At 46.6% G+C, this 13,449-nt stretch overlaps 1 protein-coding gene across 2 annotated transcripts in view; it reads left to right on the forward strand.

Moving 5' to 3' along the window:
* CSTPP1 (centriolar satellite-associated tubulin polyglutamylase complex regulator 1) overlaps positions 1 to 13,449 on the forward strand; it is a 154,493-nt gene that overhangs the window by 72,851 nt on the left and 68,193 nt on the right. For both annotated transcript variants that reach the window (XM_073659556.1, XM_073659555.1), the window contains one exon: positions 13,034 to 13,118. In XM_073659556.1, the coding sequence (XP_073515657.1) occupies positions 13,034 to 13,118 (85 nt within the window). The remainder of the gene's footprint in view (positions 1 to 13,033; positions 13,119 to 13,449) is intronic.

Consider the following 13,449-nt stretch of genomic DNA (forward strand, 5'->3'; position numbering starts at 1 on the left):
GAGGAAGCAGTTCCTGGGTGCATTGAGAAGGGAGTATAAAAGGTGGGCACCATCTTAGTTCAGTGCAGAGAAGTCTGAGCAGAAGTGGCAGGGAGCAGGGGCTCTGCATGAGCTCTGCTCCGGAGGCGGGCCTAGTAACAGAGGCCCAGGCCTGGAAGAGGGAGAAGGAAGGAAGAGGAGCGGAGAAGGCTCCAGGAACGAGGAACGAAGGGATCTCAGGGGTGCGGACGGGCGAGTCGCCACCGCACGCCCGAATCCACCTGCGTGGAGGGGTCAGGCCAAAGGGGGAGACCGGTCCCCGAAACTAGTGGAGGCAGGAAACGACCCTCAGCTAGAAACAGGAGGCTGTGACATTTTATGTGGCGCAGCCCCTCGCTACACCCGCTAGGAAGGCACCACATAGGGTCAGGGAAACTGGCGCCAAGTTTACCAAGAGGAGGCCCGAGGCAGCCGGACAGAAGGGTTGGTAAGAAAGGCCAGACAAAGGACACACAAAGGGGGTCCTGTGAAGCGCTCCAAAGTTATCTGGGAGTTGTCTGAGCCCCTCACCTGGTGAGCACAGTACGACGTGGGCAGCCGTTACCTGCAGACGTGGTCTGGATAATAAGAACTGTGAGTAAAGGCCCTGGACTGCATCACTGACTCCGTGTCGTTACTGCTGCTGCCCTGCACCATCACCCCCATCCTCCGCATACACTTCCCTGAGGCTATACTCCTCCCGTGGGGAGTTATGCTACGCTCTGCTGCACCCACAACACCAGCCTCAGCGGTCTGCCCTGGAGCGGCGGTTCACTCTGACCGCAATCCACGGGTGGCGTAGTCGGACATTTAAACATCAAAACCACATAAATAGTTCCGCCACTGGTTTGACCGCCCTGAGCCACGGAACCGGGTTGCCGCCACGGAGACTACAACCACCAGCATCCACCAAAAAGGGTCCGGCTCCGGGTGTCCCAAGGCCCAGGGGGCGCGTCAGAACATTTTCATCACCTTTCACAATCACCAATGGAACAAGGCAGGGATGTCCTCTGTCCCCTCTCTTATACATCCTAGTGACGGAGCACCTGCTCTCATCAATTCGCCATAACCCCAATATTAGGTGGATTGAGGTGGGAGGCACCGAGTACAAGTGCTCTCTATTTGCTGATGATGTCCTAGTATATATCACTCAATCACATATATCCATCCATGCTGTTATGGCTGAAATAGATCACTTTGTTACATGGTCAAATTTTAAAATCAATGCAGCGAAGTCTGAGGCCCTCGATGTCTCCCTCCCCAAATCCATATAGGATTCCATCCAGTCCAACTTTCCCTTTGCCTGGCCCTCACAGGGTATCAAATACTTAGGAATTCCTTTTCATAGAGACCTCTCCCATCTATGTTATCTTAATTTTGGGCCCTTTATTGAACAACTCCATACAGACCACGGTTGGCAAGTTAGAACTGTAAGATTCACTACGTGAACCACTGGTGTTTTGTGGAAAAGCACATGTACACCGCGTTCCAAATTATTATGCAAAAAGTGTTTAGGAGTGATAAGGGAAGAATTTGTTTGTTTGTCAGTTAAACTCATTGATGGTGATGTGTGTCAGGGCTCTTTATATCACTGTAAGCAATTGCAGACACCAGTGCTAATTAGTTTGTCAGGTGTGTCCAATGAAAGGCAAGACTACTTAAGAAGGCTCTCTCACATTATTAAGCAGCCTACATTTTCTGCCAAAATGGGAAAGAAAAAGGATGTGTCGGCTGCTGAGAAGCAACAAATTGTGGAGTGTTTAGGTCAAGGCATGACTACAATCAACATTGTGCGATGATCAGGATGAAGTGTCTTGGCAATCAAGAAGTATGTAGCTGATTCACAGTACACACGTGTGCGTGCTGATAAGGGCAAATTGAGGACTCTTTCCTACAGGCAATTACGTCAGGTTGAAAGAGCAGCGGCAAAAAAGCCTTGTCATAGCAGCAGACAAGTTTTTGAAGCTGCTTGTGCCTCCAACGTCCCCTGAACAACAAGATGCAGGGTCCTTCAGAGGTTTGCAGCTGTGCATACGCCATCCTGTCGACCTCCTCTATCCACTTCACACAAGCAGAAACGGCTCCAGTGGGCCAAACATTACATGAAGACTGATTTCAAAACTGTTTTGTTCACGGATGAGTGCCGTGCAACGCTCGATGGTCCAGATGGATGGAGTGGAGGATGGCTGGTTGATGGACACCCCACGCAAACACGGCTACAGCGCCAACAAGGAGGAGGTGGAGTAATGTTTTGGGCTGGAATCATGGGGAGAGAGATTGTCGGCCCCTTTAGGATCCCTGAAGGCGCTAAAGATGAACTCCATAATGTATGTGGATTTTCTCAAACAGCACTTCCTGCCATGGTTCAAGAAGAAGAACCGTGTATTTCACAGCAAGATCATTTTTCTGCATGATAATGCACCATCTCATGCTGCACATAAAACATCTGCATCTCTGGCTGATATGGGCATAAAAGGGGACAAACTTATGGTGTGACCCCCATGCTCCCCTGACCTCTACCCCATTCAGAACCTTTGGAGCATCATTAAAAGGAGTGTCTATGATGGCGGGAGGCAGTTCACATCTAAGCAACAGCTCTGGGAGGGTATTCTGTCCTCATGCAAAACAATTGAAGCAGAAACCATCCAAAACCTGACAAATTCAATGGACGAGAGAGTTCAGAAGCTCCTTTCGAACAAGGGGTCCTATGTGAAAATGTAACATCACCTAGAATAAAGTTTTGAGTTGAAAACTGTTTGATTTCAGTTTCTAACAACCTGCTAATGCTTATAATTTCAAAAATGACCATTTTTTTGGTCTTTATTAAAATGAAAAGGTTGATCGAAAAGTTTGGGGGATCTAAGAGTGTGGCAACCCAGTAGTCATGATTACTTCGAATTCTGACAATATGAGGGTCATGCTGCAGGTAGTGCAGCAAGAAGGCACTTATGTGTCTTGTGCATCTCGGAGCCCCAAAATTATTTTCTGGGCTAGATGCAGCTAAAAATTATTTTTAATTTTAAATCTGGTGAAGCTTATTATAGATGGCCTAATAGGATCAGTGCTGCACACTGCTACAAAGCCCAAATTATTTTCCAGTCAAGATACAGATAAACATGATTAGTAATTTGAAAGCTTAAAACGGTTGGTAGGGTGATTTTAACCAATCATCAAGCTTTTACTCTCCCCAGGATGACACAGGGGTAGAAAAGTCGTTTCGGATCCATGATTTGTTCATCTTTATGAACGTGAGTCTGTCTACATTATCAGTGGAGAGCCGCGTGCGCTTATCTGTCAGCACACCACCAGCAGCGCTGAACACACGTTCAGACAGAACGCTGGCTGCGGGGCATGACAAGATCTCCAAGGCGTAAGTGGCTAGCTCCGGCCATTTATCCAGATTGGAAGCCCAAAAAGAGCAAGGGTCCAGTGACACAGTCGTGGCTTCAATGTTTACTTGGAGATACTCCTGTACCATCGTCTCTAGGCGTTGACTATGTGTCAGACTTCTTGTCTCCTGTGGCCTTGCAAAGGATGGGCTAAAAAAGTGGTGAAATGATTCCGCAAAATTGATGTTACCAGCAGATACTGTGGTTCTGTTACGGTTTGAGTGCTGAACACTTGACGGTCCCACGGTTGGCAAGTTGGAACTGTGAGATTCACTACGTGCACCACTGGTATTTTGTGGAAAAGCACATGTAAGATTCTGCAACAGTCTCTGCTGATACTCCTGCATGCGTGCATCCCTTTCTATGGCAGGAATAATTTCTGCAAATTTACTTTTGTACCGGGGATCTAACAGTGTGGCAACCCAGTAGTCAGGATTATTTCTAATTCTCACAATTCGAGGGTCATGTTGCAGGTAGTGCAGCAAGAAGGCACTCATGTGTGTTGCGCATCCAGGAGCACCAAGTCCCTGTTGTGTTGGTGGCGAGGTAACAATCATGCTTCCTTCCTCTGTCCTCTCCCCCCAACCTCGCACAACAGAAATGTGATCAAGGTCTCCCTCATCTGATGAGTCTTCCATCAGTTCGTCCTCCACTTCTTCCTGGGCTCCTGCACCTTCCTCACTAGTTTGGCTGCTACCATGCGCCCTGGTAAAACCATCTCCCCCACCCTCACATGCCTGCCGCCTTGGTGCTGCCGACCGTCTGGACCTTGCAGATGTTAGCCCTTCCGCATACAACTCCTCCTCCTCTACTTCCTCCACCTCCTCTTGTGCCACCACCTGACTCCGAATTCTGTTTAACATGTGCTCCAGCATGTAAATCACCGGAATAGTCATGCTGATAATGGCATCGTCAGCACTAAACATCTTCGTCGCCATTTCAAAACTGTGCAGAAGGGTGCATAGGTCCCTGATCTGAGACCACTCCTCCAGCGTGATTTGCCCCACCTCTGAATCTCGTTGGCCCAGGCTATACGTCAGAACGTATTGCACCAGGGCTTGTCGGTGCTGCCACAGTCGCTGCAACATGTGCAGAGTTGAATTCCACCGGGTAGGCACATCGCATTTTAGCCGGTGAAGTGGCAGGCCCAACGACTTCTGTAGAGATGTAAGTCGCTGAGCTGCGGGATGCGAACGGCGGAAGTGAGCACACAGCGACCGTGCCCTCTGCAGAAGGCCATCTAGTCTGGGATAGTGGGCTAAAAATTGCTGGACAACCAGGTTCAACACGTGAGCCATACAAAGCACGTGTGTGACGTTGCCCCGGCGAAGGGCCGCACCCAGGTTTGCAGCATTGTCGCACACGGCCTTCCCTGGTTTCAGGTCCAGTGGAGACAACCATTCATGAAATTGGTTCTCCAGAGCTGACCACAACTCCTCAGCTGTGTGACTCACATTTCCCAGACATTTCAATGTAAAAACCGCCTGATGACGTTGAGCCCTACTGCCAGCATAGTAAGGAGGTGTGCAGGATCCCTTCTGCGCAGTTAGAAAGCTTGTGGCATGACCAGACAGGCTTTGGGTGCAGGTGGAAGACCGAGAGGAGGTTGAGGAGGCAGAAGCAGTGGAGGAACTTTGACATAAAGAGGATTGACGCACAACTCGTGGGGACGGCAAGACTTGGACAGCAGCCCCTTGTCCTGCTGTCACCATAGTTACCCAGTGCCCAGTCAGCGACATGTAACGCCCCTGTCCATGCCTACTCGTCCAAGTGTCTGTGGTGAAATGCACCCTGTCACACACAGAGTTTCTCAAAGAAGCGGTGATGTTGTGTGCGACATGCTGGTGGAGCGCAGGCACACCTTTCTTTGAGAAGTAGTGCCGACTGGGCATCTGGTACTGGGGCACTGCGACGGACATAAGGTCTCGAAAATCCTCTGTGTCCACCAGGCGGAAAGGCAGCATTTCTGTAGCCAAGAGCTTGCAGATGGTGAAATTCAACCTCTTAGCTTTCTCATGGCTAGGAGGAAATGGTCTTTTACTTGTCCACATCTGAGGGACCGAGGCCTGGCTATTGTGCTTAGACGGGGTTGATAAGGGTGTCCCCGGCAAACTGCCGGTCTGTGAGGAAGATGCAGGCGGACATGTTAGGTTGCCTTAATCCAAAGGTGGTGCTATCGATGTCGGACAGCGCTCAACACCAGCTGGTGTTACCACCTCCAAAGAAAATGATGACCTGCCAATCACGCTGGCTGTTGCGGGTAAAGAGGTGGCAGGTCTGCGCCCCAAAACAGGTGTGACTGCTGTCCCCCCAGTCACAGAGGATGAAGAGGCCGCGGATGCACAAGATATGGCAGACGGTGGTTGGCCCGGCCGGCTAGACCGCATTGTAGCACAGTGAGCTTCCCACTGCAACTTATGCTTCATGTCCATGTGCCGGTTCATGCATGAAGTACTCAAACTATGTATTTTTTGGCCTCTACTTAGCTTTTGCTGACAAATGTTACAGATAACACGAGTTGGGTCATCTTTATCGATCTGAAAAAATGCCCAGGCTATGCAAGGCTTAGCACCCATGCGACCTGAAGAGCCACCACGACTTGTGGTGAGAGGCAGAGTTGTGTTTGAGGATGCAGTTGTTGACGAGCTTCCAGTACTACGTCTCTGTCCAGGAAGGCGCAACCTGACCTCGTCGTCACTAGCATCTTCCTCCACCTCCTCTGCTGACCTCATCTCTTGGCTGACTGTGGGTTGACAGTAAGTGGGATCTCCGACCTCATCATCATCACCCTGTGTGTTATCACACCCGTCGTCCTCAGAGCCAACCTGTTCCTGCCCTGACAAAAAACTAAAGTTGTCGCTCCAATCAGGTATTTGAGTCTTATCATCGTCTTCCTCATTGTCTCCACCAACAGGAGTTACAGTTTGGGAATGAGGGTCTACATTATGGTCAGAACCTTCTGCGTCTGGTCCTGGATCCGACTCATAAAGATTCTGGGCATCAGTGCAGATCATTTCCTCGTCTGGATTCACAGAAGCGCTGGAGTCGACCTCTGATTCCCAGGCTATAGTATGAGTAAACAGCTCTGCAGACTCAACCATCTGTTCTACCACATACTCAGACGGGCAGCTGGAGATTTGGGAGCTGTGAGGAAGCAAGTGCGATTGGGGTGACACCTTTGAGGACTGGAGTATTTGTGATGTTGAAGTTGATGTGGAGGAGAGCCCACTTAAAGGAGCACTTGATATCCGTTGAAGCACCTGCTGTTTTTGTGCCTCATCTGGAATTTGTAGCGATTGGCGTGGCCGTAAGAAAGGGATCTTATCACATTGTCCGCTAAAAGAAGTAGACATTTTAGTTTGGCTGGAAGATGGTCTTTCTTCTGCACCTACCCCACGGACACAACCTTTTTTCCCCTTCCCAACACGCCTATTCCCCTTTCCACCAGCAGCAGGCCTTTTTCCACTCATTTTGGTGGTTAACTAATTCACAACTCTGGAGTTGTTTGCACAAAAAAACAATGGATGGGAACCGAGCAGAGCTGAGTGGCCAAACTGTGGTATTAGGCCAAAACTATTGGCTGGGTTAGATGCAGAAAAAAATTATATTCAATTTGCAACCTGATGGAGGTCAGTATAGATGGATTAATAGAACAAGTCCCACACACAGCTAGAAGCCCAATATTTTTTCAGAGGTAGATGCAGAAAAAAATATATTCAGTTTGCAACCTAATGGAGGTCTGTATAGATGGATTAATAGAACAAGTCCCACACACAGCTAGAAGCCCAATATTTTTTAAGAGGGAGATGCAGAAAAAAATATATTCAGTTTGCAACCTGATGGAGGTCAGTATAGATGGACTAATACAACAAGTCCCACACACTGCTAGAAGCCCAAATATTTTTTCAGAGGTACTGTAGATGCAGATAAAAATTAGTTTTAATTTGCAACCTGATGGAGGTCAGTATAGATGGACTAATAGAATGATGCTATGCCCAAAAGATTTTACTTCACTAGGTGCAGTAAATAAATTGGTATTCTATACACAGGTGGTATATCTTGCAACACAGATAGGCTACTCCACTGACTAACACACTCTGCAATAGGCCAAAAAGGATTAGCTTTGCTAGATTCAGCCAAATGCTGTGAAAAAAACTTGCACAGCACTGGCACAGACCTGCCTGGCAAAAACTGATAGGAACTGATGTAACCTAGTCCTGAAAAGGACTCCAATTACAATTAGTCTTTACTCCCACAACCTATCTATTTAAGAGCACAGACCTGCCTGATAAAAGTCGTAGGAAATGCTGTAACCTAGTCCTTAAAAGGACTGCAATCACAACTATTCCCTACTCCCAAGCTATCTGTAGATTTGTGCGAAAATTGGCTTGAAATTAACAAGGTATAGCGCACACAGCAACAGCGGTGCCGTCTAACACGCAGCTGCAGCAGTGAGAAAATGGTGGCGACGGGGAAAATGGCTTGGTCTTATAGGGCAAGGACATGTGACATACACTGCCAATCACACATGCCCTTGCTTGTGTGAAAAAAAGCACTTCGCTCCGTGTGTGCGCTGCTGATAGGCTGACAGACTGCACCTCCCCACTGTAAATGCGGGAAAGAGAAAAAAAAATGGAGATCTTCATTATTCCTGCAGAGATCCATCCCCTGCCCCTCCCCCCGCCCCGCTGTACACTGAAACTGCGTATTAACATTAATTTTCATCATTACTGAGAAAAAATCCAGTTATGATTTTGGTGCACGAACAGTTATCGAACATAACCTCGAACAGCCGAATTTTTCTCAAATTGTTCGTGTTCGCCGACCGGCTCGAACACCGCCCAAAACAGCTCGAATTTGAGATTGGCGAACAGTTCGAGTAGAACAACGCTCATCTCTAATAGTGAGTGCAGCTCTGGAGTATAATACAGGATGTAACTCAGGATCAGTAATGTAATGTATGTACACAGTGACTGCACCAGCAGAATAGTGAGTGCAGCTCTGGAATATAATACAGGATGTAACTCTGGATCAGTAATGTAATGTATGTATACAGTGACTGCACCAGCAGAATAGTGAGTGCAGCTCTGGAGTATAATTCAGGATGTAACTCTGGATCAGTAATGTAATGTATGTACACAGTGACTGCACCAGCAGAATAGTGAGTGCAGCTCTGGAGTATAATACAGGATGTAACTCAGGATCAGTAATGTAATGTATGTACACAGTGACTGCACAGCAGAATAGTGAGTGCAGCTCTGGAGTATAATACAGGATATAACTCAGGATCAGTACAGGATCAATAATTTAATGTATGTACACAGTGACCGCACCAGCAGAATAGTGAGTGCAGCTCTGGAGTATAATACAGGAGGTAACTCAGGATCAGTAATGTAATGTATGTGCACAGTGACTGCACCAGCAGAATAGTGAGTGCAGCTCTGGAGTATAATACAGGAGGTAACTCAGGATCAGTAATGTAATGTATGTGCACAGTGACTGCACCAGCAGAATAGTGAGTGCAGCTCTGGAGTATAATACAGGATGTAACTCAGGATCAGTACAGGATCAATAATGTAATGTATGTACACAGTGACTGCACCAGCAGAATAGTGAGTGCAGCTCTGGAGCATAATACAGGAGGTAACTCAGGATCAGTAATGTAATGTATGTACACAGTGACTGCACCAGCAGAATAGTGAGTGCAGCTCTGGAGTATAATACAGGATGTAACTCAGGATCAGTAATGTAATGTATGTACACAGTGACTGCACCAGCAGAATAGTGAGTGCAGCTCTGGAGTATAATACAGGATGTAACTCGGGATCAGTAATGTAATGTATGTACATAGTGACTGCACCAGCAGAATAGTGAGTGCAGCTCTGGAGTATAATACAGGATATAACTCAGGATCAGTAATGTAATGTATGTACACAGTGATTGCACCAGCAGAATAATGAGCGCAGCTCTGGGGTATAATACAGGATGTAACTCAGGATCAGTAATGTAATGTATGTAGACAGTGACTGCACCAGCAGAATAGTGAGTGCAGCTCTGGAGTATAATACAGGATGTAACTCAGGATCAGTAATGTAATGTATGTAGACAGTGACTGCACCAGCAGAATAGTGAGTGCAGCTCTGGAGTATAATACAGGATGTAACTCAGGATCAGTAATGTAATGTATGTACACAGTGACTGCACCAGCAGAATAGTGAGTGCAGCTCTGGAGTATAATACAGGATGTAACTCAGGATCAGTAATGTAATGTATGTACACAGTGACTGCACCAGCAGAATAGTGAGTGCAGCTCTGGGGTATAATACAGGATGTAACTCAGGATCAGTACTGTAATGTATGTACACAATGACTGCACCAGCAGAATAGTGAGTGCAGCTCTGGAGTATAATACAGGATGTAACTCAGGATCAGTAATGTAATGTATGTACACAGTGACTGCACCAGCAGAATAGTGAGTGCAGCTCTGGAGTATAATACAGGATGTAACTCAGGATCAGTAGTGTAATGTATGTACACAGTGACTGCACCAGCAGAATAGTGAGTGCAGCTCTGGAGGATAATATAGGAGGTAACTCAGGATCAGTAATGTATGTACACAATGACTCTACCAGCAGAATAGTGAGTGCAGCTCTGGAGTATAATACAGGTTGTAACTCAGGATCAGTACAGGATCAGTAATATAATGTATGTACACAGTGACTGCACCAGTAGAATAGTGAGTGCAGCTCTGGAGTATAATACAGGATGTAACTCAGGATCAGTAATGTAATGTAAGTACACAGTGACTGCACCAGCAGAATAGTGAGTGCAGCTCTGAAGTATAATACAGGAGGTAACTCAGGATCAGTAATGTAATGTATGTACACAGTGACTGCACCAGCAGAATAGTGAGTGCAGCTCTGGAGTATAATACAGGATGTAACTCAGGATCAGTAATGTAATGTATGTACACAGTGACTGCACCAGCAGAATAGTGAGTGCAGCTCTGGAGTATAATACAGGATGTAACTCAGGATCAGTAATGTATGTACACAGTGACTGCACCAGCAGAATAGTGAGTGCAGCTCTGGAGTATAATACAGGATGTAACTCAGGATCAGTAATGTAATGTATGTACACAGTGACTGCACCAGCAGAATAGTGAGTGCAGCTCTGGAGTATAATACAGGAGGTAACTCAGGATCAGTAATGTAATTTATGTACACAGTGACTGCACCAGCAGAGTAGTGAGTGCAGCTCTGGAGTATAATACAGGATGTAACTCAGGATCAGTAATGTAATGTAAGTACACAGTGACTGCACCAGCAGAATAGTGAGTGCAGCTCTGGAGTATAATACAGGATGCAACTCAGGATCAGTAATGTAATGTATGTACACAGTGACTGCACCAGCAGAATAGTGAGTGCAGCTCTGGAGTATAATACAGGATGTAACTCAGGATCAGTAATGTAATGTATGTACACAGTGACTGCACCAGCAGAATAGTGAGTGCAGCTCTGGAGTATAATACAGGATGTAACTCAGGATCAGTAATGTAATGTATGTACACAGTGACTACACCAGCAGAATAGTGAGTGCAGCTCTGGAGTATAATACAGGATGTAACTCAGGATCAGTAATGTAATGTATGTACACAGTGACTGCACCAGCAGAATAGTGAGTGCAGCTCTGGAGTATAATACAGGATGTAACTCAGGGTCAGTAATGTAATGTATGTACACAGTGACTGCACCAGCAGAATAGTGAGTGCAGCTCTGGAGTATAATACAGGAGGTAACTCAGGATCAGTAATGTAATGTATGTACACAGTGACTGCACCAGCAGAATAGTGAGTGCAGCTCTGGAGTATAATACAGGATGTAACTCAGGATCAGGAGTGTATGTATACAGTAACTCGGATATCTTTTACTAGATATATAAAACTGTTTAGTGCAGATGTTTCTTTTTTCGGAGGAGGGGCTGATTCTGTAAGAAATTACCCCGCTGTACACGCCGTTCACATACAATACACACGTCCTCGGCTCGTCCTCTTCGACATCCACAGATTAACCCCAGTTTCTAGTAGGTCCTGGGTTTTCCATCTCCTCTGCTCTGGTTTTGGTCCGGTTCTGCTGGCGGCTCCGGAGCATTTCCCGGGACACTACAGTATATGGTATGCATTGTACTTCCATTACGGAGGGCAGTGCGGCCGCGGCGGTTGTTCTCTGCCCCGTGTTGGTTGTAATTACTTTATCCGGTGCCAAGACTTCCATGAGCCGCTCCCAAGAGCTTTGTGGCACAAGGAGAAGATTTATAGGGAGGGAAACCACTGTGCAAATTATATGGTGCTGCAGATATTTATACACTGAGTAAACACCAGCGAGGTCGTGTCAGCCCCTCTTTACCTTCATAGGAGACATCCTGACCACCCGGTCCCTTCCTTGCACAGTCATTAGAGCTCTGTGCACAGGACTGAGGAGGAACACTCGCTTTAAAGGGACAGTAACTCAACTTACAAAAAGTCTAACCCAGTTAAAACGAAGTTACAGATACTTTGAAGATCTGCAGCAATATTACTTTCCTGCATTATCCTGCATGGGACGTTCATGGGTTATAAAGCTTAAAAATTAGCTTCTGCATATTCTCTGTGGTGTGCTATTATAGGGGTGCCAACTGCAGTAAAAACTGACCATGAAGCTGCAACGAAAGACAAGGCAGCGTGTCGGGGGAACGTACAGCACTCTCCCATTGCAGGACACGTTGTCCCTTTTCCGATCAGCGGCCTGGTGGCCCAAGTGGGACAGTTTCTTCCCTTAGGCACAGGTTGGATGTGCGATCTTCACCTGTATCTTGCTTTGTATGTGCTACAATCACATCCATATGTCTGTTAAAAAAAAAGGCCCAATTCTGTTTCCTCTTGTCATTTCTGCAATGAATTTGTGAAAAACTGATGCCATGCAGATTGTGTCCATATGGTCAGTGTTAAAGGCAATCTGTCAGCAGGGTTTTGCTATTTAATCTGAGAGCAGCATGACATAGTGCAAGAGATCCTGATTCCAAGAATGTGTCACTTATTAGGCTGTGTGCTGTAGTTTCAATACAATCAGTGTTTTATCAGCAGGTGATTATCACTGCAGGATTAGGTCTTACATGCAGACCATTCTAGTTGATCTGCATAACCCCATCCCAAACCCTGATTGGCAGTTTGCTGACAGTGCAGAGAGAGTTGCCAATCAGTGGTGTGGATGGGTTTATATACAGCTGAGCATTCTGAGCACTGCTACATCTACAGCAGAGAAAACAGGGATTCTATCAAAACTACAGCAAGCAGCCCTGTAAGTTACACATCACTGGAATCTGCCTCTCTGTCCCTATATCATGCTTCTCTCACATTACATAGCAAAAACCTTTTGATTGATTCATTTTAAATGAGTCCAATGAGCGGTTGTCATCTGCAGATCAGACGTGATAGTGCATGCTGCAAATTTTGTCTGAATTGCACCGTTGACTTATATCGGTCTGAGAGCCATCTGTCGTGAATACGGCCAGAACAAAGACCGATCCTGTACAAAGGTAGGTCGTACAGCCATAGGCAAGCATTTATAATGCATATTTCTGTCCCCTAGATCTCCTGGCTATGAAGGAATATCAGTGCCTCCTCCAGATGCTTTGCCCCGACTTCCCCATGGATGTGACACAGAAAGCAGCCAGGTGAGTGCGCGCTGGCACAGAACCTGCAAAGGCAGAGAGACCGCTGGACTCCGCATAGAGAAGGCAGAGACGGTTACTTACCATCCCCGCTTTCCTGATCAGTAGCAGCGCTGCTTTCTCCATCCTAGTAGTCACCAGGTGCTGGGAATCAGCTGCTGGTTCTTAGCAGATCGAGATCAGCTCAGCTGTACAATCAGGAGACTGAATGTGTCCCCTGTAACTGGGGCGCTAAATGCTAGCCGCAGTTACAGGAGAAATCAGCAATTTAAAAAAATATAGGCTTCATTTTGAAATATTCTCCCCCCTCCAAAAAAAATTGAAAATTTGCTCG

This window comes from Phyllobates terribilis, unplaced genomic scaffold (assembly GCF_046119375.1).
Source record: "Phyllobates terribilis strain yellow unplaced genomic scaffold, ASM4611937v1 Scaffold_13__5_contigs__length_258822181, whole genome shotgun sequence".
Taxonomy (NCBI): domain Eukaryota; kingdom Metazoa; phylum Chordata; class Amphibia; order Anura; family Dendrobatidae; genus Phyllobates; species Phyllobates terribilis.